General features: G+C 45.9%; 1 protein-coding gene across 1 annotated transcript in view; it reads left to right on the top strand.

Annotated features, from left to right (window-relative positions):
• LOC126541300 (adhesion G protein-coupled receptor L3-like) overlaps positions 1 to 21,991 on the top strand; it is a 67,874-nt gene extending 45,883 nt beyond the window's left edge. Inside the window, exons 10-11 of the mRNA XM_050188024.3 lie at positions 18,641 to 18,859; positions 21,193 to 21,991. Of these exons, the coding sequence (XP_050043981.1) occupies positions 18,641 to 18,859; positions 21,193 to 21,475 (502 nt within the window). The 3' untranslated portion in view covers positions 21,476 to 21,991. The remainder of the gene's footprint in view (positions 1 to 18,640; positions 18,860 to 21,192) is intronic.
• Positions 21,992 to 25,377: the final 3,386 nt, after the last annotated feature.

Genomic DNA, 25,377 nt, shown 5'->3' with positions numbered 1-25,377 from the left:
AAGGTTGCGCAGACATGAGTTGAAATACGGAAGGCTGCCTCCTCGTAATGCGCCCCCACCCAACCTTGATGCTGTAAGATGCGCGCCTCCAACTACCAACAAAGAGAAAGAGCAAGTGGTCAATATGAACTATTCTGCAGCTCTAAAGCACTCAGGTCGACAACATTCTGACAGCGAGCGACACGATCCACCTCCAGAGAACACTACTCATCTTTCCCAGGCTTCGAGTGAACTTCGCCGACCTTCTAAACAACGCCCTGTGCCATTGACACAGCAGCCTCACCTAACATCTGAGCGACTACCTCAACATTCGCCCCAACCACATCTGTCATCCCAGCGACCATCTCAGTCAGCTCTTCAGCGACCTGCTTCGAGCACACATGGAGCTTCAGCGTCGTTTGGTGATTACGCGTCTTTACCCGTGGCACAGATGATCCTGCCCGTGCTATTCACAGCTCTGCGTGCAATTCTCAGTGCCATTCCACACGCAAACAACCTTCCAGAGGTAAAAGCACTGCTTTCTATGGAATCGTTGGTGCTTCCACAACCACCAACAGCTCCACTGCAGGCTTACAATGAATAATCGTTATAACAATGTTTTCATATTTCAGTGGAATGCTAATAGCCTTCGAAATAAGTCAGCTGATTTTCGCAAACTACTAGCTCAACATAACTTTCCTGTTTTATGCATACAGGAAGCAGGCGTACGAGATGACTTTCGTCTTTCGAACTATGTTATATATAAATCATCGCGCATTGTTGGAAGTAGTAGAGCGATGTTATGCGTGAGAAAAGACCTGCCGTCCTATTTAATACAGTCGAGCGATTCAAACATACCGGAGTTTGTAGCATGCAAAATATATTTTAGAAATACAAGCGTCACAGTGATCTGTCTTTACCTACAATGTTCTAGCAAAATATCAGTAGACAGCTTGGTGAATGTGTTCGGTATCGCAAACTCACATGTGCTGGTTTGTGGGGACTTCAACGCACATAACGTCATCTGGGGCAGTGAATATAACGATTCCCGTGGAAGCATTATAGAGTCTGCCGCAGAAAAAAGTAATCTGATTGTGTTAAATGACAGCTCTCCAACGTTCTTGCGGGGGTTTCGTTACTCAAGCTGTATAGATGTTACGCTCTGCTCCCAAGACCTTCTTGATGGTGTTGAATGGTCAACGGACATAGAAACGCACGGTAGTGATCACTTTCCGATCCTCGTCAAACATCGCCTCATACGGAGTGAAGGGACCCACCGCTACTCAAAGTATACTAATTGGCAAAGTTTTCGGCACCATTTAAGTAATTCATTGGGTGAAAATTCGAACTTTCAAAGTTTTGCAAAAACATTGTGTGAGTCCTACAAGAACTGCACAAAGCAAGTCATTGTCCCAAATAAATACGCTGCAGTCGACGGCGAATATGAATGCCTAAGAGCAATTAGAAGGCGCGCAGAACGGGCTTACCGCCGCAGTGGAAAGCTGGACGACTACAAAATGGCACAGAAAGTTCAGTCAACTTCGCGCAGACGCTTACAAAAATTAGGTACAAGAAAATGGCGAGAATACTGCGCGTCGTTGTCTCCGTTTACTCCAGTTCCCAGAATGTGGTCCGTTGTCCGATCTTTTAGTGGTCCAGTTACCCAGAGCCATCCCTTTCGAGCCCTTGCCGTAGCTCGAAGCACTCCGGAAACATCTGTTGCTGACGAATTTTGTCAACTTATATGCAGACCAGGAATTCCGTTTACTTGCCTACAATTTGCAAGTTCGACAACACTAGCAGAACAGAAGCTTCGTGCGTGCTTTATGTCACAACATCCACAACTTGATTGTGAGTTTAGATTAAATGAATTGAAAAGTGCTCTTTCGTCATGCCGTACAAAGACAACCGCAGGCCCAGATGGTGTTACGTATGCGATGTTAAAGAACCTAGGTCCAGTAGGAAGAATGACTCTTTTGGAGAAATTTAATGATACCTGGATAAGAGAGACTCTACCGGATTCATGGAAATTAGCTCGGGTAATTCCAGTGCTAAAACCAGGAAAGACTCCACTTTGTCTTGATTCCTACCGACCCGTCAGTCTCACAAGCTGTTTTTCCAAACTAATGGAGAAGATGATAGACAGTCGACTGCAATGGTGGTGTGAACACACACATGTGTTTCCCGACCACATGACCGGTTTTCGACAAAATCGTTGTACAATGGATGCAGTATTAGATATTGCCACATACGTCGAACATGAACGAAGCTGCGGAAATGTGACAGTAGCAGTATTCTTAGACATTCAAAGAGCATTCGACACTGTAAGTCACATACACGTCCTTGCTGGTATGTTAGAGCTTGGCCTACACGGTCGAACGCTGCGATGGGTGTCAAACTTCTTGAAAGATAGAAAAATATTTATGGAGACAATAGAAGGAGAAAGTAATTATCACAGCATCACGCAGGGCGTTTCGCAGGGCAGTGTTCTCAGTCCGTTTTTATTCAATTGTGTCATGGCAGCCTTGCCACAAAAGCTCCCGTCTGGTCTACGGTATTCTCTGTACGCAGATGACATCTGCATATGGGCCTCTGGTTCTAATATACAAGACATTCAAACAACGCTGCAAGAGGGCCTTGATAGTATCGACACCTTTTTAAAAGAAAGAGGCATGAGTCTTTCATACGCAAAGACAGCCGTACTTCCTTTCACTAGACGACAGTTGACTAATTTCCAACTTAGGCTTAACGGGCAAGCTTTGATGTTTGTGAAAGAGCATAAATTTCTTGGAGTTATTCTTGACCGCCAACTTACATGGGCTTCACACATCCGCGCAATTGAAAAACAGACCAATGCAGTAATAAACGTACTTCGGCGACTCGCAGGCACAACGTGGGGGGGATCAGTCTCTTCGCTACTACAAGTTCATAACGCACTCATAAAACAAAAAATTGCTTACTCGGCACCCATTCTCCATGGTTTATCACAAACTTCTGAGGAACGTCTTCAACATTTACTAGCAAGGGGGCTGCGAGTGTGTCTTGGGGTTCCGCAGGCTACCTCGAGTTCTTTAGTAATTGCTGAAGCTCGTCACCCCCCATTTCCAGTCATACGAACGGTTGAAACATGCCGACATATTTATCGCATCTTAACCCAACACGAGAAGCATCCATTAAACCTCGCGCTCACCGAAAGAAACAAAAGCAAAATTCACGATGTTGTTCGAGAACATAAAGCAATATTACCAAGATTTGAATTATGCAAAGTGGATGTTAGTTACCCTCCCTGGATGTTAACATACCCTAAAATAGAGTTATCGGTTGACGGGATTATATCTAAGAGAGACATGTTCATAGTAGCCGCACAACAACTGGCACTCTACCAAATTTACTCATTATATCCCCAGTACATCCACGTTTATACAGATGGTTCGTGTCATAAAAATTCCTCGACTTCAGCACTCGTCATTCCACATTTAGCGCTAGAGCAAACATTTAAATTATCCCGGGAGACATCTTCCACCATGGCAGAACTATTTGCAATCCTGTGTGCTTTGCGTTTCATAACTTTAGAAAAACATTCGCAAAAATGGGTTATCTTTAGCGATTCGCAAGCTGCTCTCACATTACTACAGAGCAATAAGAAAAATTCTTTGAACACTTCGATATTGTATGAGACGCTCAAAGAATTTACAAAAGCAAGCGCAATGAACCACGTAATTGCATTTCAGTGGATTCCTGGGCACTGCAATATTCCTGGCAATACTGCAGCGGACGCAGCTGCGAATCGAGCGCACAATAACGCAGAGACAACCAATCTTCCCCTATTGCGTAGTGAAGTCCGTCTGATCCTGAGACAGATTTCTTGTCGTCTCAGCAAAACTACCTGGTTCGACCAGCAAACTAAAAACTCGGAGCTATACTCAATAGACCCATGTATAAACTTATCAATGCCGGAAACTCTAAGAGACAACAGAAAATTTGAAACTTTGGTACACCGGCTGCGTCTTGGTACTGCATTTACGAGACACTTCTTGTACAGAATAAAACGTGTCTCTAGTCCGCAGTGTTCTTGTGGCCATCCAGACGAAGATGTGCATCATCTTCTTCTCGAGTGCTCGAAATACGATACACAAAGAACGGTACTGCAAGCTAATTTGTTTATATTAGACAGAAGACCATTAACTCTAAAAAAGATACTTGGCCCATGGCCAACTGCGGGCCTTCAAAAAAGAGCGCTTCTTGCTCTGAAAAAGTTTTTAGAGGAGACCAACATTTTGGGAAAATATTAAGTATTGGATGATCCGAATACGCTAAATGAGTTACATAAACGTTGATCGTGGTGCATAGTTGGTTTATGTGGTGATCGCAACATTTACGCAATACGTATAATTCTGTCCTGTACTTGGAGTGTATTACAAGTGTTGTTGTGTGTTTTGGCTGTTCAAAACATCGGACATCATATATGCGTATGTGGACTGAACTCATGCACAGAACTTTGCGACTCATGTACTGTTGGACTGTATATTTTTTATTGATCCGGTGTTCTACTGAGTGTTATATTTAGTGTGGCTATTCTCCCCTTTTGCGCAAATTTGTTTCGTCTGCCAAGTGACAAGGAGTAGCCGGTGCCACCACACAAAGGCGCCAACCTCTCCTAACATTCACTTCAATAAAAAAAAAAAAATTGCACCGCAACTATAGTTGCAACAGAGACCACGTATAACAAGCAGGAGTTCTGCAGAATATACGAGGGCGAGTCAAATGAAAGTGAGCCAATGCGAATATATAACAAACGGGGTACTTTAATTAAAAGTAGCCCCCATGAGCATTTAGACATTTGTCCCATTCACTAAAGAGTCGTGCAATTCCCGTCTCATAAAGCATCTTGGGTTGCTGCTTTAAAACGTCTGCAACTGACTTTCACGACATCGTCCGAGACGAATCTGGTTCCCTTGAGCTGTTTTTTCGGTTGCCCCAAAATGTGGAAGTCGCAAGGCGACAGGTCTGAGCTGTATGGCGGATGTTGCAGCGTTTCCCGCTTGAACTTTGCCAGTTTTGTATTAACCACATCAGCGACGTGGGAACGGGCATTGTCGTGGAACAAGATGACCCCATTCGTCAATTTTCCACGTAGTTTGTTCTTGATTGCGACACGCAGCCGATCCGGCGTTTCACAATATCGGAAACAATTGATAGTCTCTCAAGATTTAGCAAATTCTATCAGTAATGGCCCCTGACGATCGAAAAATAAAAGTCAACAACACCTTTCTGGCGGAAATGACGGCCTTTGCTTTCTTTGGGGAAGGTGAATTTGAATGTTTCCATTGTAAGCTTTGCCGTCGTGTTTCAGGCTCTTAGAAGTGGCATGATGGTTCGTCTCCGATCACAATTGCAGACAAGAAATCGTCACCTTTATTGTGATAACGGATCAGATGAGTAAAGGCAGCGCTAATCTTCTCCTTATTCTGGCGGTGGTTCAAAATCTTGCGCATCAATTGCGCACACAAGAGCCGATAGCCGAGATGTTCATGAATTATGGCGTGAACAAAACCGTGACTGATGTTCACACGCTCTGCCAGTTCATCGATGCTTATCCTCCGTTCTTGTCTCATCAGCTCATCAACCTTTGCAATTTTGTTAGGGGTGATTGCACGATGGCTTTGCCCCGGTCTGGGATCGTCTTTGCAAGTTTCACGTCCTTCTTTGAAGCGTTTGTTCCAACGCTTCACAGTGGCTAATGAAATGCAATGTTAAACGTACACGGCAGCCATACGGCAACTAATTTCTTTTTGGACAAGCACCTTCAGCTGTCAAAAACCTGACGGCACCACGCTGCTCAACTTCTGGAGAGTCCATTACGGCACGCAACCATGTCCAACCCAGTGTATGAGAGCATTAAAGAACATTTACCCTCACATCTGCGTGTCACTCTTGTAGATGAGAGATGCCTGTGTGCTACGCGCAGGCCTTGCAGATAATGAACAGAACCATAATTGCGCGGGGTGGGTAGGCTCACTTTCGTTTGACTCGCCCTCGTACATTAGAAATGCGAAGATGCAATGGAATATACAAATGCGAAGATCCAGCTTGATAAAGGGCAAGAAAGTGCCACTGGAACCGAAGTTCACGGCACGTATACACAAAACCTCGAAACAAGATATTTAAACATACGTATAAGTAAGTCTCCAATAAATCCACGTATCTAAGAAGAAGTCACGCTATATAATGCGTCAAACAAGGCAAATAAACATGTTGCGCAATCACAGATTCACAGAATCCTAGATCCTGCCCCCATTCCATCCACTCGCCCCGATGTATCGCGCGCGACGGAAGGCGGCGCGCTTACTCCTCACTTTTCTCCCTTGCGCACACAAGACTGAGCCACTATCGTCGGCTCACCCATTTCCCCCCCCCCCCCCACGCTTTCACTCGCACATACAGCATGCGGCGCGGGGTCACGATGTTATCGCACTTCGACTTCATGCGGAACATGAGGGCGACGGCGACGGCAGGAATGCACCTAGAGTGTCCATATAGTTGCTATCACAAGAATATAATAAGACTATCCGGCAGCTGAAGCGTCCCATGGCCCATTACTTTCCGCAAAAGAAGTAACAAAATAGCACTTTCACCATGCGACAATTCGCTGCACCGCAACAGCGCTTTTTTTTTCCTTTTGTGGGGCGGCGGCACCGTAATGAAAAAAAAAAGGCGAAGTATGTTGGTCACAATAGAATGCCTACTTTGGGCAACTGATATGGCTATTGAAGGAATATCGAAGAAATCACGAGACGCTTGGTCCACCAAGAACCATGCGCATACTGCTCGGTATCCTACACCGGCGAGACAAGACTTTCTGGAGAGGTTGCGCTCAAGCGAACGCGCTGCAATCCGTCGAGTCCCCACAGTGATGGCTGCTAGCGACCATTGTTTCTTTTTCTCGTCTGCTAGCTAGAAAGCGTCCAAAGCTCTGCCAGGCGAAAATGCACTCGGCCAGAGAAAAGCGAACTCGCACCGAAGGGCGCCGCGCGGTGGTCGGGGCAACACGAGAAAAACGCATGCGCTCTGACTGGCTCTGGCGGCGCGCGGGTAGGGGAGCGGGCACAAAAAAATTGAAGAGGCTCAATGTGTCCTCGCGATTAAAAGTCAAAGTAGAAAAAATAAATAAGAACGTAGTTGCCTTGGCTGGCTTTAGTGTCTTCACTGGATGCTTTGGCGCAGGTGAAAAAAGATATACTTTTTTATGTGACATGACGGCACGAATTAACTACCACAACGCTTCGTCTCATCGGGCCTCGCTACGGGCTTTGTCAACTTGTCTGATAGCGTGGTCATTTGGCTTGTCTCGTTGTATGGCCCGATGTGCGACTTTGGAAAAGTCAATGCACCTTTGGCATCAAATATTTATGGGAGCATTAAACTTACAAAGTTCCGCAATTGAAAATCTAAAGCACACGTTTGGAAACGTCAATGCACCTTTCACATCAAAAGTTTATGAGAACTTTATACCCATAAAGTTTCGGAATTGATATCCACGCGCTCCGTAAATTCCATGATAGAGTGTAGATTCCGCGGCCTCTGCGAAATGCCGCGGCGAGCCCGTTCGCCATCAAAACATCCTTGAAACTTTGTGCTCGGATGGGGCTGCTTGCGTTATGTGACTCCAGGTGCGTAGGCGTTGCCACGAAATTCAGCCCGAGTTCGCAATTTTCGCGGTTAAATGGCTTTTCGAGCGTGAAAAAGACGCTCTAGACAAAATCCAGAATGATTTCCGGCGCCGGGGGTTGCTTTTGTCGGCGGTGCATGGACAGCACGAAAAAATTTCGGGGGGGGGGGCTGAAGCCCTATAAGCACCCCCCCCCCCTGGCTACGCCCCTGCCTCGGCGCCAAAGTTTGCCGGAACAGAGCTGGAAACATGAACTACAAGCGCCAAACTGAACCCAAGGTTTTACCATGTATATGCGGAACGGTGCTAATAACAAATATACGAATTAGTCGCTATACATGGGGAACACAAAACATTATATATAAACGCTGGTCAGTGTCACCATATAGAGTCACATTTATCGCTGGGAAAACGAGGCACGAAGATGTTTAGATAAATGTGCCGTCAACATATATATATATATATATATATATATATATATATATATATATATATATATATATATATATATATATATATATGTATATTGATAGCTGAAGTACTAGCGTGACTATTCCCAATGTCCCCGGTTTTTCTGATACAAGTGGCTTCGAACCATTTAATTTGTGCATGTGCATAAAAGGTCCCAATAATGTGTTTGCGAGTTATGACCGACAGACAGTGGTAAGATATGATCGCATTTCGTGTTTTTCGCGTAGTGATTCTCTTTATTGCGTGTTACGAGCATCGTCGCAAAGCAAGGACTATTTGAAGTTTGGCTTTTATCAAGCTTATTCTGCAATCTCCCGTCAAACCTGCCAATATATAGCTGTCATGCTCGATTGCTTCTTTGACATAATGTGAACTATGTAGATTCAGCGCCTTGTAAAAGAGCGCGAGCTTCTTCAAGCCCAGAGTAGAGCTGACTAGCTCGTGGACTAATCAGTTTACCCATGTAATTGCAGTAGCATAGTCCTTGATTGGAGCGTCCGCTAACATACATGAGCTAAGTTTCCTTTGATTTCCTTTGCGTCGAGGCGGGTTGCGTTTGGATTGGAGAGATTCAGATGTGTGACACACATACACTGCGGTGGTGGCCAATGCATGGTAATGCTATATTTGGTTGCCAGCTGGATACGAGCTACTGCCAATGCCCCTATTGACGAGCTAGTACGAGTGCGTAAAAGCAGTACACGAGCTCTGCAGGATAAGCAAAATCGTGTGAGGTCCGTTAAACACGTACTGCTGGCCGCTAACAAAACCAGATTGAAAAAAAAAATTTTTTTTTGCCGCCACAGTTTTACGCATAAATATTTTGCCCAACTTGCTTCGACGCATATGTTCTATTACTATCTGTAATGTATTTCGAAAAAATACTATAAGCCGGTATTGGTCAAGCATCGTTCCATAATAAGCTCTGTATTTTTATGCAGTAAAGATGCACCGTTTTTAAATCATTGCTACTTTTACACGAGTCTGACGCACTACACACACAAGGTCGAAAAGAGCAATCTGTAAGCACTAAAAACAACGCATATTGGAAACGTGGCCGGCTTATTGTTGCACTATCTGGAGAGCAAGGGCGCTATAACGTAAACCTATTCCAAACTTTTCTATTCCGATTCTGTAATCAGCCCTCCGCGATTGGCCAAAAACTTTTTTGGACCACCCCCACTTCACCTGTCTGTCACGCGACGTCACGAAAACCGCGATAGCTTCCCATATGATATGACGTGTAAACACTGATTATGCATGATTTGACCGAAAAAAGAAAGATAGTTATTTCTGATTCGATGCCTTTTCGCCATTAGTTCCCGGCTATTGGTCAAAAGTTTTCGGGCTGCGCCCACTTCACCTACCTGTCACGCGACGTCACAAAACCGCAAAAACTCGCCGCGTCAAAATGACACGTACACATTAACGATGCATTAATATGCCGAAGAAAACTGAATTTTCTTCTGAATAGTCGCAGGCTGCCCCATTCCGAAAGGAATAAAAGATGGCTGCCACCGATCGCTCAGGCGCTGGCTACTCGCACCTGCCGGAAAGCATGGGTTTATTTGCGCATAATAAAACTTCTTGCGGGGCCGTGTAACATTTTCAAGCACTTTCGGCACGTTTAGGATCTCATTCTGCCACCTCTTTTTTGCTGAGGATCCGTTTTACCGTCATTCCTAAGCTTCCGTTGCATGCCGCCGCGATTTTCGACCAGCCACAGCAAGCTAAGTAAGGGAAAGTGGACCAATCGCAGATGCCGGCACCACCTTCTTCATCCGGTTGTCGACTTTCAGTGCAGCGGCTCGGCCCTATCGAATCCCTCTCCACTTGAGAGTGCTCCTCGCCTCTTGTCAGCCAATTAGATAAGACAAGCCGCTCAGTGTAGGCAATGTTATTCGTTCTTCAAGCAAAGAAAAGTGACCTCCTATGAACAAGGAGAACGTTTGATTGGTCTGTTCAGACAACCCTGCGGGTGACCGCCCGGTGCTTACGTCTGTGGTTACGCAAATCTGACGTCAGAAGATTAGAATAAAAACATATTGGAATAGTTTTACGTTATAGGGCCCCAAGGCAAGAAATAAAAACGGTCGATTACGTTATAACAACCTTGTGGCTTGGTGGGGATCGTTAGCTTTCCTCTGCCTTTCGAATTTTCAAAAAAAAAAAAAAAGAAAGCTTGCTTCCGTTACCGGCGTTGCGCACACGGACTTGAGCGAGTGCTCGCCTGAAGTCCAGAACAGAGCAGCATCATGCGTTCTCCATGGTTTTCCCACATCCCCTAAAAAAAACTCGGGGCAAGCGAGCGAGGTTTCTTTATTGCACAACCATCACTGTGTATACGTGCGGTTTTACATTTGCTCGCTCTCCATAATGTATACCGCCAGTGCGCCGAGACAGTTGTGCAATGTTATGCTCATGAAGGGAACGGCTCAGGCTGCAGTTGGGGGTTGGCACTCGCGCGCAGCTCGAATCGGTTTCGAAGCCGGTAACAAATGTGCAGGGCTTAGTGGTTTTTGAATCTCGCTGTCACTCTATTCAGAGTGGACCATTGTCGATACTAATTTTCTGGTGAACAGGGCTTTAAATATTTTTTGAGAAACAGCTGACTTCTGTTCGGTTACCGTTGACGTGTATTGAACCCCGCACGTCGCCTCCCACTTGATATTGATTTTAGTGGAGTTGCTGTCAATGTGTATCATACTGAACCTAAGAACTTGCTTAAATCGTGGGGAAGTGTACTCGTATAATCATTCTCGATTTCTTAGCCACATAAGACCAACAAACAAGCAGACAAGGAAACAATACAACAACCAAGGGGAAATAACTGTCTTTGTGTAGTTGTAACAGAAAGTTGTCTTAACACTAAACATCACATTGCCAATAAATGAAAAGGAAAATCAAAGTAGAACAAACGAGAAGTTCCCCATTGGCAGGAGCCGAACGCACAACTTCAGCTTGACGTGTGCGATGCTTGGCCAATTCATCTACGGTGGTAGCTGCCGAAAAGTCAATTTCTGGGGTGTTTAGATGCATGCTCGTATTAGCTGGTCATGAGAGTATTAGCCGGTGTCATTTGCGGTCATACTGATTTCTTGACAACACAATACAAAAGATTTGCAGGTTTTTCTCATCGAACAATGAGATGGTTATCATTGTCTTGTGAAAAACCTGCTCGAAGTACCTGTCACTGGACAGAAGGAACTCGGACGCCAAGGAAGTATATAACAAAATAGACTTCATTTCGACATGCAAACACAAACAGAGACTACGATAGCAACAAAATGGCAACCAAAAGCCTAACAGGCTCAACAGCTAACAAAACTTTCCTTAGACAATGTTCTTATAAACTTCTACAACAGCAGCACAATTCAAAATCGTCCAAATATAACATGCACCCTGAAACGTGCGGTCCCTGAAACAGCGTAATTTCTGAGTGTTCTCAACCAACTAAACGGAACATATTCACCAATGTCGGCGATGTCGTTCATGGCACGTTCACTCACGTGGCCAGCGAACTCCTGGCACTTGTGCTTGTCTGACGTGGACGGAGCCATATGGGAAGTCGAGTACTGATCCTGGCAGTCGACGGCGGCGCATTACCGAGCCATGACCTCGGCCGGGACGACTTGGGTGACGACAGGTGCTGGGACGGGACTCAGACCCGCGATGTTGGCGGGACGCAGCGCTGGCACGTCCGATCTTCTTCCATACCAAAGCCTGTCTGCTTTTGGGCCACTAGCACTACCACGTATTTAAAACGGCCCCGTGTCGCAGAATATCCCGCGTCGGTGTCGGCGTCGGCGCCGGCGGCGATGTCCGTATGAGAAAAATCATTCCGAACCACGCATCCCGATCCACGCAGGCCCTCCGCGTGGCGCATAGGCATTACTGCACTAATTGAATTTCTCAAAGTATAATGCGCCATGAAATTCTTGAAGTACGAGGTCAGAACGCTTGTTTCTGTGCTCTCTGATTTTTTGGTGAAATCTGTTCCTTTCGAGGTGCCTCACCTCCCCGTCTTGCCGCCATGGACGCGGAGCATGCCGGAGGCCCACCTGGCCAGAAGTCATCACGGCTGTCAACCACAAGGAAGCGAGTTGGCTCCACCAGCGACACCGAGGACACCGAGCTGTACTCTATGTCGGAAGACGACTCATCCGACGACGGCTTCATACCCATCCGGAGTAAGAGGGCGAAGAGAAAGATCGCCAACACAGCGCCGTCAACTCCTGCGAGCACTACGACTATGAAGTCAAGGCCTGCGCGCTGGCCACACGTCATCATCTTTATGCCGGAAGAACCGTCAAGCAACCTACGGTTGCTGAACAGGCAAGCCCTATCCATTATTATGGAACGTGCGGTGCCGGATCAAATTAAAGACATCAGAATAAACCCACGCAAGAATATACTCGCCATAGACGTGTACAACGCGAGTGTGCTGGGACCACTTCAAGAAATCACGGAGCTAGGCGGAATCAAAATGCGCCCCTTCATCCCGATCGACGACACATCGATAGCTGGTGTAATTTACGACATTGACATTGCCATTCCCAATGATGATTTACCTAGACTCATCAAGCCGGCAAATGAGGGCACGATTATCACGCAAGTGCGCCGTCTTGGGAATACGCGCTGCGTAAAAGTAATTTTCAAGGGGGATTGCATACCATCCCACGTTAAAGTCGGACATTTTCGACATCCGGTTCGACCATTCATCCAGAAGCCGCTTCAATGTCATCAGTGCTTCAGGCTAGGACACGTCAAGGGCGTGTGTCCCAACTCGCTACTGTGTCCCCGTTGCGCTGAACCTCATGCAGAAGAGACCTGTGGTGCCACAGTTCTGAAGTGCGCCAACTGTAGCGGCCCTCACGTAGCCTCGTCGAAAGACTGTCCCCGCATCAAGAGGGAGCGCGCGGTTCTGAAGCAAATGGCCAGAGACAATTCGGCCCACAGGGAGGCAGCCGAAGTAGTCCGGCGTCGGAGTCGACGTCGACATCGTCGTACGTCTTCAAAGAAAGCGCATGCGCGAAGTGATAGTACCCGCTCCACTACGGTACCACATACTCGCGCCGCGAAAGGGCCCACCACTTCCACGAGGGAATCAGATAAGACTTTCTTTAGAGGAATGGCCTACGCTACCGAGCTGCTCCCTTGCTAAGGAACCTCAGAAGGTCACGGCCCCACCGGAGCCTTCTCCGGCCAATGATGATTCGCCTAAACCAGATGGTCAAGTCATCTCGGTGCTACGTTCCCTCATGGAGGCCATCCGAACGATTTTAGTTGAGATGGCGACACCGTCTGCTCGAAGCGCACTTAAAGTGCTGGACGCCTTAAGCCCAGTGCTTGAATCATTCAACTAGAAAGATGGCTACCCATACCCCAGCCTTCCGAAAAGAAGTCAAGGCAGCGTCCATCATGCAGTGGAACGCCAGAGGGCTAAAATCACGAATTTCAGATTTCCGTCAGTATGTGTACACCAATGTGTTTCCACTCATCGTCATTTGTGAGCCCAACTTCTCGAAACCAATCAGACTGTCAGGGTACGAATGTTTCATGTCATCAACAAATAGTGCATGCAGCAAAATCATCGTTTTTGTTCGTCGTGAACTCACCTATGTTTTGCAACCAATTGCGCCCCACGACGACAATCAGTATATTTGCATCACAGTTAAAAAGAACAAACTCTTGTTTACTCTCATAGGCGTGTATATATTGCCTTCCAGCAATTTCGACACTAAAAGATTAGCAGATATCTTGAGTGTTTGCCCCGCCCCATGGGTCATCAAAGGAGATTTCAATGCACACCATCCAGCATGGGGAAGTACAAAGACAAATGCAAGAGGACGAAGATTATCAAGCATCGCCTACAACTATGGCCTTACTCTCTCGCCAGATGTGTGAAGTGGTTTCCAGATATTGAGACACATAGGAGTGATCACATTTCCACCTATCTGAACATCAAAAGCTTGTCGTCTAGATCTGGCCCACGGAATACCATTCGGACGATTCAATGGGCCAACTTCAAATCTGATATGGAAGATGCCTGCAACGAGGGCCTACCCTCTGGGTTAGAACAAACAATTAAAAATACGATGCGAAACGCCACTCGCATGCTGACGATCTCTTACACGCGAAACGACTTCGACATAGAATTAGAGCGACTTCGCGCACTTCGTCGCCGGGCGGAACGTCGATATCGGCGTACAAAATCAATCCATGACCTTAGGGCAGCCAGGAGGATACAAAAGAAGATTCAGCGTCGAATGGATAGATTAGCGTCTGAACGTTGGGCAACGTTTTGCCAGTCACTCGACCCCCGCAAGCCGCTGTCTCACATTTGGAAAACGGTGCAAGGTCTGCGTTGCCTTCCGCAACAGCGTTTTCCATTCAAGGCGCTCGCGCTTTTCCAAGGGCGGCAAGACATCGATGTCGCAGAAGACTTTTGTGCGCGCATAGCAGGCCATGCGACACGTCCAGACCCTCCAGCCCGAGATGACGTCCCCCATTCCCGTGATTGCCACATGGACCTTCCTTTTTCAATGGAGGAGCTCGAGGCGGCACTAGCTCTCTGCAGGCGCTCATCATCTCCGGGCCCAGATGGTATATCATACCGAGCCTTGTGTTATCTCGGAGAATCTGCACGGATAGCACTATTGAGTCTATACAACACCTCATGGCAGGAGGGAAATGTTCCTGCCGAATGGAAAGTGAGCCGCCTGGTACCAACCTTGAAGCAGGGCAAATCCCCGCTAGAGCTCACCTCTTACCGCCCAAGAGCGTTGGCCAGCTGTGTAGGAAAGATAATGGAACGGATGATCCTTGGCCGCCTGGAATAGTACCTTGAATACTACAAGATTTATCCAAATTCCATGGCTGGTTTCCGACGTGACCGCTCTTCCATCGACAATGTAGTTGATCTCGTTTCATATGTCCAGCACGAAAGGTCCCGTAAACGTTTATCTGCAGCTTTATTCTTAGATGTCAAAGGGGCATACGATAACGTATTACATGAGGCGATTCTCGACGCTCTTGTGACGGTTGGCCTAGGTGGTCGAGTATTTTTGTGGATTGCAAGTTACCTTTCTGCAAGATCATTCTATGTGTTAACTGACGATGGCCCAACTACGCGACGCTATACCAGCAGGGGCGTTCCTCAAGGCGGTGCTCTCAGCCCGACGCTATTCAACCTCGCTCTTATTGGGCTTGCTGAACACTTGCCAACTACCACCAAAATTTCAATATACGCAGATGACATCTGTGTCTGGACTTCGGCAGTCACACGTCCTCAGATACGTGCACGGCTTCAAAGAGCGGCTACTTTGACAGCGAGCTACTTGTGTGAACAAGGTCTGAGCATATCGCCAGAAAAATGCGCCCCAGTGGCATTTACTCGCAAACCAATGACGCCTTATGTCATCTCCTATGTCAGAACCCACAGATTTCTTGGCGTAATTATCGACCGAGACCTCAGTTGGAGCCCGCACGTGGCTTACATGAAACGGCGCCTGACAGCAACCTCCCAGTTGTTTAAATACTTGACAAAAAAGACGTGGGGGATGTCAGTAGACGCACGCAATGCTGAGACTCTACAGAGCTCTCTTCCTCGGTTTTTTAAGATACAGTCTACCTGTACTGAACAACACCTGCAAGACAAATATTCGTGTTCTGCAGGCAGCACAAGCTCAAGCACTCAGAGTTTGTCTTGGTTTGCCCAGATGCATGTCAACTGAGGCAACTATTGCGATTGCTCGGGACCATCCAATGCAAACTCACATCACGGTGGAAGCCTTGAGAACGCATATCAGATATTTTGCACGTGCCCCCTATCCCCACCTTGCAACACTACCTTCAGACAGGCACCAAGCATCATTTTCTAAAACTATCGTCAAGTACAACGACAAACTTCCCTCGGGCTTCACCGCTGCATCTAAACCATCGATACCCCCTTGGTGCCTTGTCAGCCCCACAGTCCATCTCAGCGTACCAGGAATCGGGAAAAAGTCTGAGCTGTCGTCGCCTGCGCTGAAACAACTGTCTCTGCTTCTTCTGCACGAGAGGTACGCGGACAGTGCACATATTTATACAGATGGTTCCACAAACATCCAGTGTTCGTCCGGTGCTGTGGTCGTCCCAGCAAGAGGTATCACAATCAGCTTTAGGACTGACCACCCAACGACATCTACATCTGCGGAACTAGCTGCTCTTCGCGCTGCACTTTGTTTCGTCAATCGGGAACCACCTCGACAATGGTCAATTTTCAGTGACTCAAAGGCAGCCCTACAATCTGTGCTATCAGCTCTGCGTCGCGGGCCATTCGAACAGCTCGTGCTCGATATTAGATGCCTACTTCATACATCACATGAGAAAGGACATCACGTGACGTTTCAGTGGCTGCCAAGTCGCTGCGGCGTCATAGGAAATGAAGACGCTGATAAAGCCGCTCGGACAGCTCTTGAAGACGCACAGGAAGAGGCCATACCACTTTCACGGTCCGACGCAGCCAGCAGGCTTCAAGTGCTTGCACGGGAGATCACGCTCTCTCTATGGTGCACACCAAGCAGCCAGACCAACCGCAGCAATCATCAACACGACCTGCCCTCATTGATGCATCTCTGTATGCCAACTGGACTCCGCTGAAGTGAGGCCACCCTGCTTTATCGCTTATGGCTAGGGGTGGCCTTCACGAAATCCTACTCGTTTCGCATTGGAATGGCCGACAACGCTCTCTGCAATGCCTGTCTTTGCGAGGAGACGTTGGAACACATTCTGTGCGACTGTTCTGAATATAATGTTCAGAGACAGTCCATGGCGTCCGTTCTAGCGCACCTGGACAATAGACCATTGTCAGTTGCAACCATTTTCACATATCGCCCACAGAAGACATCGCAGCTGAAGGCGACGAAGGGACTGCTTCGGTTTATGAAGGATACGGGCTTGGACAAGCAGCTGTGACAGTGATGTCGCGTACCGCGCAAGAGTGACGGACTGTACCTGACGATGTGTTTGCTGTGTTATGTGCTCTCTCTCTCTCTCTCCTCCAATCTTTCATCCCCCCCATCCCGCTCCCATGTCTAGGGTAGCAAACCGGTTAGGCTAAACTGGTTAACCTCCCTGCCTTCCTTCTCCACTCTTTCCTTCCTTGAAGTACGACTTACACATAACCTACAGACATGAAGGCGTCGGATTATAATTTGAATATACGAGAAAACATAATTCTGTTTGCGGAAACTCAAGCACAAACCATTTTTCCAGCTGCCGTTCGAGGTCTATTTTAGTAGGAGTGGCGTGCACCACTTGGTTCCTTACAACGCCATCCAGATGGCGCTCGCTTCCGCGCATCCGCGGCCGCGGCGGCGCCGATCGTGGGGGAGAGGAACAAAAATAAGAACCAGAAAGCTCGCCTTCGTGAATAGCGTTTGCCACCAGCATTTCCAGGTAAACATTGTGGTTACATAAGCTGCATTTGCCGGGAAGCGTGAGAAGCAGTCAGCAATATTTGAAAACCGTCCTCCAATTTTTTAAATGCGAAGGATTTGTTAGCGAACATTTGCCACTTTGATGGTATCTATCTGTCTAGCCGCCTACGTCTGATGCTTCCAAAGTCGTCTCGTTAACGTGGTATGTGCCAAAATTTGCATAGTATGACAAGGGCGTATGAAGAACATAAATATTAGGTCATGACACGAATATTATAACATGTGTGTCATGTAGTCATGAAACAGACGCCTACATCCTGGTGCTCTCATGGTCGTTTAGTTAACTTGGTATGCACCAAAATTTGCACAGTATGAGAACAGTGTATGAAGAACATAAATAATAGGTCATGACATAAATGTCATGACATGCGTCTCGTGTAGGTCATGAAAAAGCTGTTTACGTCTTGGTATGTACCAAAATTGGCGTAGTATCACTAGAGTTAGTATGAAGAACATAAATGATGTCATGACATGAATGTCATGACGTGCATGTAGTGTAGGTCATGAAACAGCCGCAGCTGCGTCTTGGTATGTACCAAAATTGCAATAGTGCGACAACAGTCTGCGACGAACATAAATGATCGCTCATGACATGAATATCATGACGTAAGTGTCACGTAGCTCATGAAACAGCCGCCTATGTATTGGTGTTCTCATGGTCGTTTCATTAACTTGGTATGTACCAAAAGTGACCTAGCATGGCAAGATTGTATGACCAAAATAAATGGCATGAACCATGAAACCATGACATGAATGTCATGACATGCGCATAATATAGGTCATGAAATAGCCGAATACGTCTTGGTGCTCTCATGGTCGTTTCGTTAACTTGGTAGGGTCAGGCCCCGCACACTGCTACGCATAACATAGATTCCCATACGGCGTGGGATATGCCAGCTTTCTTTTTTCTCATGTGCGCTTCGTTTAGGCACCGTACTTTCTTCTTCTTTGTCTTTTCAGTGATCACCAATGTCGTCTGCTATCCTTTCTTGTTGATCCTGACACTGTCCTTTTTTGTTTTGTTTTGAAACGCATCCAGTGAGTGGAGCCCGGAGGGCTGTCAGGTTGGGACACGTAACGGCACTCACGTGATCTGCTTCTGCCAGCACCTGTCCAACTTCGCTGTGCTCATGGACCTACATGGAGCCCTACCACAACACCAACGGTCCATGCTGCCCCTCAGGATCATCACCTGGGCAGGTTGCGGCGCGTCCGTTCTTTGCCTCTGCCTCTGCGTCACTGTGTTTGGCTGCTTCAGGTGAGCTGCCGAGGATACCTGCTCTCTTACAAGCAACTGCAAAAGAGTCACACGGGAAACTGTTAGCGAATGTAGTGATAAGTGTACGTAGCATTAAACAAACTATTATGTGCGACCGTTATAAATAACTACGAGATATTTAGCTAGAAATGTTTTCAGAGTGCCTCAGTCAGTGTTTGCGGTACATTTAAAACGACACGGTTGCTGCAAGCTCGACGAGGATACGTAAAATATTCACCACAAAACGAGAATCCTCGGCACTCAGGCTGCCCAATTGGCTACTCTGAAAACCACAGACCAAGCCCAGTGCTGCCCAGCTTGGGTGATCCGGGAACTGACGTAGCCGACGACGATGGGGCACAGCTAGTACCTGGTAACGTACTCTCGATACTACTGTGTAGGAGCATCTCACAAAGTGTACTTCAGAGACATTTCGAATATTTTTGTATTGTGTGTGTGCATTATTTCAACACTGTAATTCCTCATCTGTTTATATGCTCATCGCAGTCTACATCACTGCCGTTTGTGTGTGTTTGTGACGTTGTTTACAAACTCATTGTGGTGCAACTTGCATTTGACTTTTATATTCTTATGTTCATAGGTGTATAGGACTGTGCTGTCGATTTCTGACCGTGTGAATTTCGATCTTCTCATTTTCTTACACGTTTTTTATATTGTTGTTTCCGCTATGAGAAAATGAGTAGCCGTCACCATTATAAGGTGACTACGTCTCTTTCTTTTATTTTCATTTCAATAAAAAGAAATCCGAGTTTCAACGTTTATGATATCATCGCCAGTTGTGCCAAATCATTTTATACGTATTCACAATTTATTATAAGACAAGTTAGTTGTATAGTGTCCTAAATTTCCATGACACAAAGTTCTGTGAAGTGCAATTTCAATGCGCACATTGGTCCCTGCAGAGTGCACACTTGTGTTCACGTCCTGACATGTCACTGTTCAAATTTGCCTGGTGGTGAGCAACCACCGAGGACACATGTATTTAAGGTAACACTGACGGGTAATTTGCTTTAGATATGTTTTGAGAAAAATTATGTTGGCACAAACGAAAAGTGTTACTGCTAAGGAGCTCAAAGACCTCCCTACCCGCTCTCTTTTTGTACTACTATCGACGTGTAGCTTGAAATATAAAGTAATATAAAAAAAACAAAGGTTTCGCTGCTGTGAGAATAGCCATTTGTACCGCGAGCAGAATCTCAGCATTTCATTGTTCCCAGTAGTACGAAAAGCTCCTGATGACCATGTTATGTCCATTGTCAGTAGGCGGAACAGTGCTTCACAGTCGTCATTGTTTCATGACATCTGTGCTTTCCACCTCAGGTCGTTCGAAATATACCGTGTACCCTTCAGCTGAGTTGACAGATTATCGCGCCAGTTGAATTGTTCAGCCGATGTATTCATTCAGCAAGCAAAAATAACAGACAAGTGACCGAACAGAGCGGGGTATCTGTTGTCGCACTGTCATAGTGAAACCTTTATCTGGCTTTTATCAAGCACAGAAGTCGACAGTATCACGATGATGATGTCACGACACTATATCAGCAGCAGTGCAAAGACTACTCATAGGCAACACTAAATACTCACACATAACGCGTCAATTTTTACTCGAATGGTCAATCCCATGTTTAAAATATTATGAAACTACTTGACTTCACGTTTCGTATAGAATTCAAGTGCGATGAGATCGCGCCTAGCGAGCCGTATGCTGTGGCGCGAGAAAAAGCGTGCGAGCGTGATTCGAGAAGGACGGCGGCTTGATGCGCGCCATTTTGCCGCGTGCCCAGTGTTGGAGGTCATGTGATCGAGAGTGCGCAAGGGGGACGGGGGGAGGGGGGAGGCAAGTTGGAAGCCAAAATACGTGCAAGCGAGACAGACAGTTATTCTGTCGCCAGAGAGAGAGAATCAACTTTTGTACTGAGCCCTTAGTAACGGTTGGTGCGCGCTGGCACCAGATGGGGTGGAACCTTCTTTCTCAGGTCCCATATGCGTCCAGCAGTTCCTGCCCCCTAGCCGCCAGCGCGAGCTGGGTCGGTAGGTCGGGGCTGGACAACAAGGTCTCCCATCGCTCGGGGGGGGGGCGTGGGGGGGGGGACTGGGTCTGTCGCCACCGGCACAGTGTTTTACTTTGATGTGTATGTATCCAAATTATATTCCTCATAGCTGTGTAGTTTTAAAGGGGAGTTGCACGTGGGCTACGCTACGTAATCTTCATAATTTGTTCAACCTTTAATGCAAATTTACTGCACTTCAAAGCAAACACGGACGCTTCAATATAGCGTGATCCACCTTTTTCTTCATTTTGTTTTTTATAGGTCCCTCCGCAACCCTCGCACATCAATTCATCTAAACCTGTGCATTTGCCTCCTCGTTGCGGAAGTTGTCCTCATGTTCGGACTCGACCAAACCAAGCACAAGGTAGAGATTGCAACCATCTGCAACGAACTGATCTACGCTTTTTCAACGCTTGTTATCCTGATAGAAGCGGGTTACGTGAAGTCACCTTGGTATTCAACTCGAAGGCTCACTGGCTTCTTTTATTCTCGAGAAAACGACCAGAAGTCATCTCTAAACGTAAATATTGGAAAGCGTCATTAAGAAAATATTATTGCACTGCACTAACGTCCACATTTGCGTGCTTTTGCGACCTGGCACATGTTTGTCATTAAGACACAAAGTCACCATGCACTTAGAAATCCAACGTTAACCTGTAAAACTTCTGTGTCCTCAAGATTGAAAAGATGTCGGGAAAGTGCACTCCTTCAAGAAGAACAAATGTCTGTATCGTAGTACTCTGTGCTTATATTTCGCTCCTGCACGTGCAATACGTCATTCTTTTACGCCTACTTCCTGTAAGCACGTTCCTTTTTCTAGTCCTACTGAGTGGATCATTACACTGCAGCGCCATGCGAATTAATGTGTTGTGTAGTGAGCTCGTTCCCTGTTTTGATCGAGTGGAAACGTACGCAGTGGTGTGCTATCGAGACGAGATGAACCTTATTTGTCTATAATACACTGCAGTCACGCCGATACGTGTAGCGCTTTTTGTGCTGTTCCTGCAACTTGATGTTGTAATAAACTGCTGTTTTGAATAAAGCATTCTTGAACTCAACACGCCTTCTGACTTTTGTCTTTTCTTTCTTTCTTTCTCTCCCTCCATGCCTTTTACCGACCACTGCGGGCTTGCCGCCGCTACTCTGTGCGCAGACTTTGTGCGCAGCCGTGGCCGGGCTCCTCCACTATTTCTTTTTGGCCGCCTTCTCCTGGATCCTTCTGGAGGGCTTCCACATCACCTTCGTCCTCATTACGGTGTTCGACACATGGAGGAAGCGCTACCTGCGCTACTATGTTTTCGGATACGGCAAGTCGCGTACAATCATTGTTAGCTCTTTAGGGGGTTCGTCAGGCTGCTTCGCATGTGTCAAAATCTCACATGATCCCTTATGAAAGGGGACTGAACAAGAATATGGTATTCCGCTAGAGGAGTAAGCTGAACATTAAAATCATAGAAATAATCTCAGGATAGAGAAGTAAGCTGACCATCAGGTTTAGAGGAGTAATCTCAGGATAGAGGAGTGACCAAGACTGGAGGAATAAGCTGCCCACCAGGATTAGAGGAGTAATATCAGGATAGAGGAATAATAGCGTGCACATAAGGATTGCCAAATCGGTGACGGTCCCCTAGAGCGGAGGCTCGGTATGCGAAAAACTGGGGGTGGTGGTGCCCTTGAATTCCAGAGCCATACTCGCCATTGTAATCATGGTATGCAGGAACAACTGGCTGAGCCTAGATGAATGTTCTTTGATAAAACGAAAAGAAACAGGCAAATCATTAATGCATGCAGAAAGTCTGCTTAAAGACTGTTCTACACGTCATCCGTACAAAATTAATTTGAATTACACGTATAGGCCACAAGTTCTGCAGCCTTATATCGACGCCGTTCGCGATGCTGTAGAAGAGGTTATGGACGTTTTCTGCAATTAGTTCCTCATTTCTTTTCATAGGAATGTGGATGAAATTCAGAAAGAATGAGCTTTGAAACTATAGCCTGATTGAGTGCTAACCAAAATTATACCTTTAACTGCAGCGTTAGTACGATTGATGGTCATAGCGGACAGCCTCGTGGTTCACTTGTGTTCTCTATGGAGGGCAGCCAGCAAACTTCGAGTTCATTTCTGCGTTATTGGACTGCCGAGTTTTTCAATATCAGAACTGATACAAAAGGTAGTTTTCTGGCTCGTCTCTTCTACAATGTGCACAGCAGGGGCATAGCTTTTCGGTTGTAAGGAGAAGGGGGAAGATGGGGGATCTAGGTCGTCTTTTTATCCCAAGTAGCCTGGTACGCATCAATTTCGGGGAGGGGTGGGAGGGGGGGAGGGGAGTGTGAGTACGTGCTCGGTGTATGCTCCAACCCCGACTTTCTGGCTACAGCTCCCGTGTACAGATGCTGTATACATACAGGGCGTTTTTTATAGCTGCACCAAATTTTAAAAAATTTACTCTGGCAGATAGCAGAATTCTAAACCCTGGCCTAAATTACTGGATGAAACGGCCATTCTGCAAAAATCAAAATGCTTAGTTGAATAATTAACATAAGGATGCTAATTACTTTTTTTCATTGTTTACTACGATAATATTTGAAACTACGAATAGCAGCTAGTGAGTGTACAAGGCATATCGACTTGCAACAAATTCTGAGGATGACACCTGTTTCGAGATATGCACCGTCAAACTCGCGGTAAAAATGCACTGTTGTCCCACTTACTTTTTTTGAGAAAACGCTTTTTTAGACATTGAAGCACAAAACTAACCATAACGCCAATGTATTTCGTCGAATAGTTTGAAAATTAATATCTCAAAACTGGCGCAGCCCTGAGAATTGGTTCCAAGTGGATAAACCTTTCGAACTCACCGGCTACAACTCGGGAATTATATATGCTGTAAAATAATTAAATTAAGGGATAACTGGTGTAATTATGTTGCTTATTCGATTGAGCATCTTGATTTCGCGTAGAAGGAGCGGGCCGCCTCACTAAGTGATTTATTTCAAGGGCTAAAATCGGGCTGTCTGCGACGGGCAATTCTTAAAATTTTAGTGCATCTAAAAAAAGTACCCTGTTATTCGCAGCTGCGGCAGAATTTCGCTAATTCAGCCACCTTACAGCGGAGCCTTGATGTTTTTTACATCCCTTCTAATTCACCAAATTGCACGCTGATGAAGTGCTGCGCTTTCCATGTTGTTTTTGTATCCGTGAAGCTTAGTGTAATTCTTTTGAACCCATTCACGAAGTGCATCGATTTGATAGGACCACAATGTCGCAGAATTGTTTTTATCTTCTGCGGCAGTATATCTTACGGTGATATTAAAAAAGAATATTTAATATTCGGCTGTTTATCTTTACATTTACCAGGCGAGAGGACGTTAGACATTTAGCAGATCGAAGTCCCTGTTGCAGTTTTTACTTTATTTAACAGATAGCAAGTAGTTAAATGTAATATCTACGCGAGAATCCTAGTGTCCAAAACTGCAACATATCTAGATTAATAATCAAAGTGCGTAGACATCCCATCTTCAAGACAACCAAAAATAATTAATATAGCAAATATTAACAGGCACGATGAACACATGATAGAACAATGTGAAAAGTACTGACTTGAAAGAAGGAACATTCAACCGAGCTAAATAAGGGATTTCTGCGTTCTTGATAAGAAATAGATTACAATTACGTGCTCAAGATTGTGTCTACCAAGGAGGCCATTATCTCTCTCTCTCTCTCTCTCTCTCTCTCTCTCTCTATATATATATATATATATATATATATATATATATATATACGCCACTCTGCGGTATGTCACTATTTTTTCTATTGTTTACTATCATTAGTATTGTTGTTGTTATTACATAAGGAAACATACAAGGACACAAAGGAAACAGGGAAGGGAACAAGCTGACAACTGCCACCGAAAGGGGCACAACGCCTGCCTACACTTTCGGGAGCAGAGAATGAAAAAAGAAGAAGAGGAGTAGAAGATAGGAGACAAAGAAATAGGAAAGAAAATAGGAAACAAACAAATGACAGAGACGCGGAAAAAAGAAAGTAGGAACACGGAAAAAAATGTCTGTAAACGGGAGGCCAAATCAATTTTCTGCATGAAAGTTAGTGAGGCCTTATATGGGCCTGGTCTCGTTGAGCAGCACTCCCTCTCGGAAACAGGCATCGCCAAGGATCGTACACTTGAGTCCAATCAGTCCACATTCCTTAATTAGCAGTGCACGTTCTCTGACGAATGTGGGACACTCCGATATAAGGTGTATATAAACCATGTACGTCCTATGGTTTAGAGGTCTACGAAATTCACTTAAAGCAAAGAAAAACGAATAGTCGAAAAAATTGTGTCAGTGCCCATTTAAAGTAAATGTATCTTGTCACGTTGTAGTGACGATGAAGAACACAGTAATAATGCCCACAGAAGCAACTGACACACAAAGCACAATGAT

The sequence above is a fragment of the Dermacentor andersoni genome, chromosome 2 (assembly GCF_023375885.2).
Source record: "Dermacentor andersoni chromosome 2, qqDerAnde1_hic_scaffold, whole genome shotgun sequence".
NCBI classification, from domain to species: Eukaryota; Metazoa; Arthropoda; class Arachnida; order Ixodida; family Ixodidae; genus Dermacentor; species Dermacentor andersoni.
Note: the sequence above shows the minus strand (reverse complement) of the source record. Positions and strands in the feature narration are given on the sequence as shown.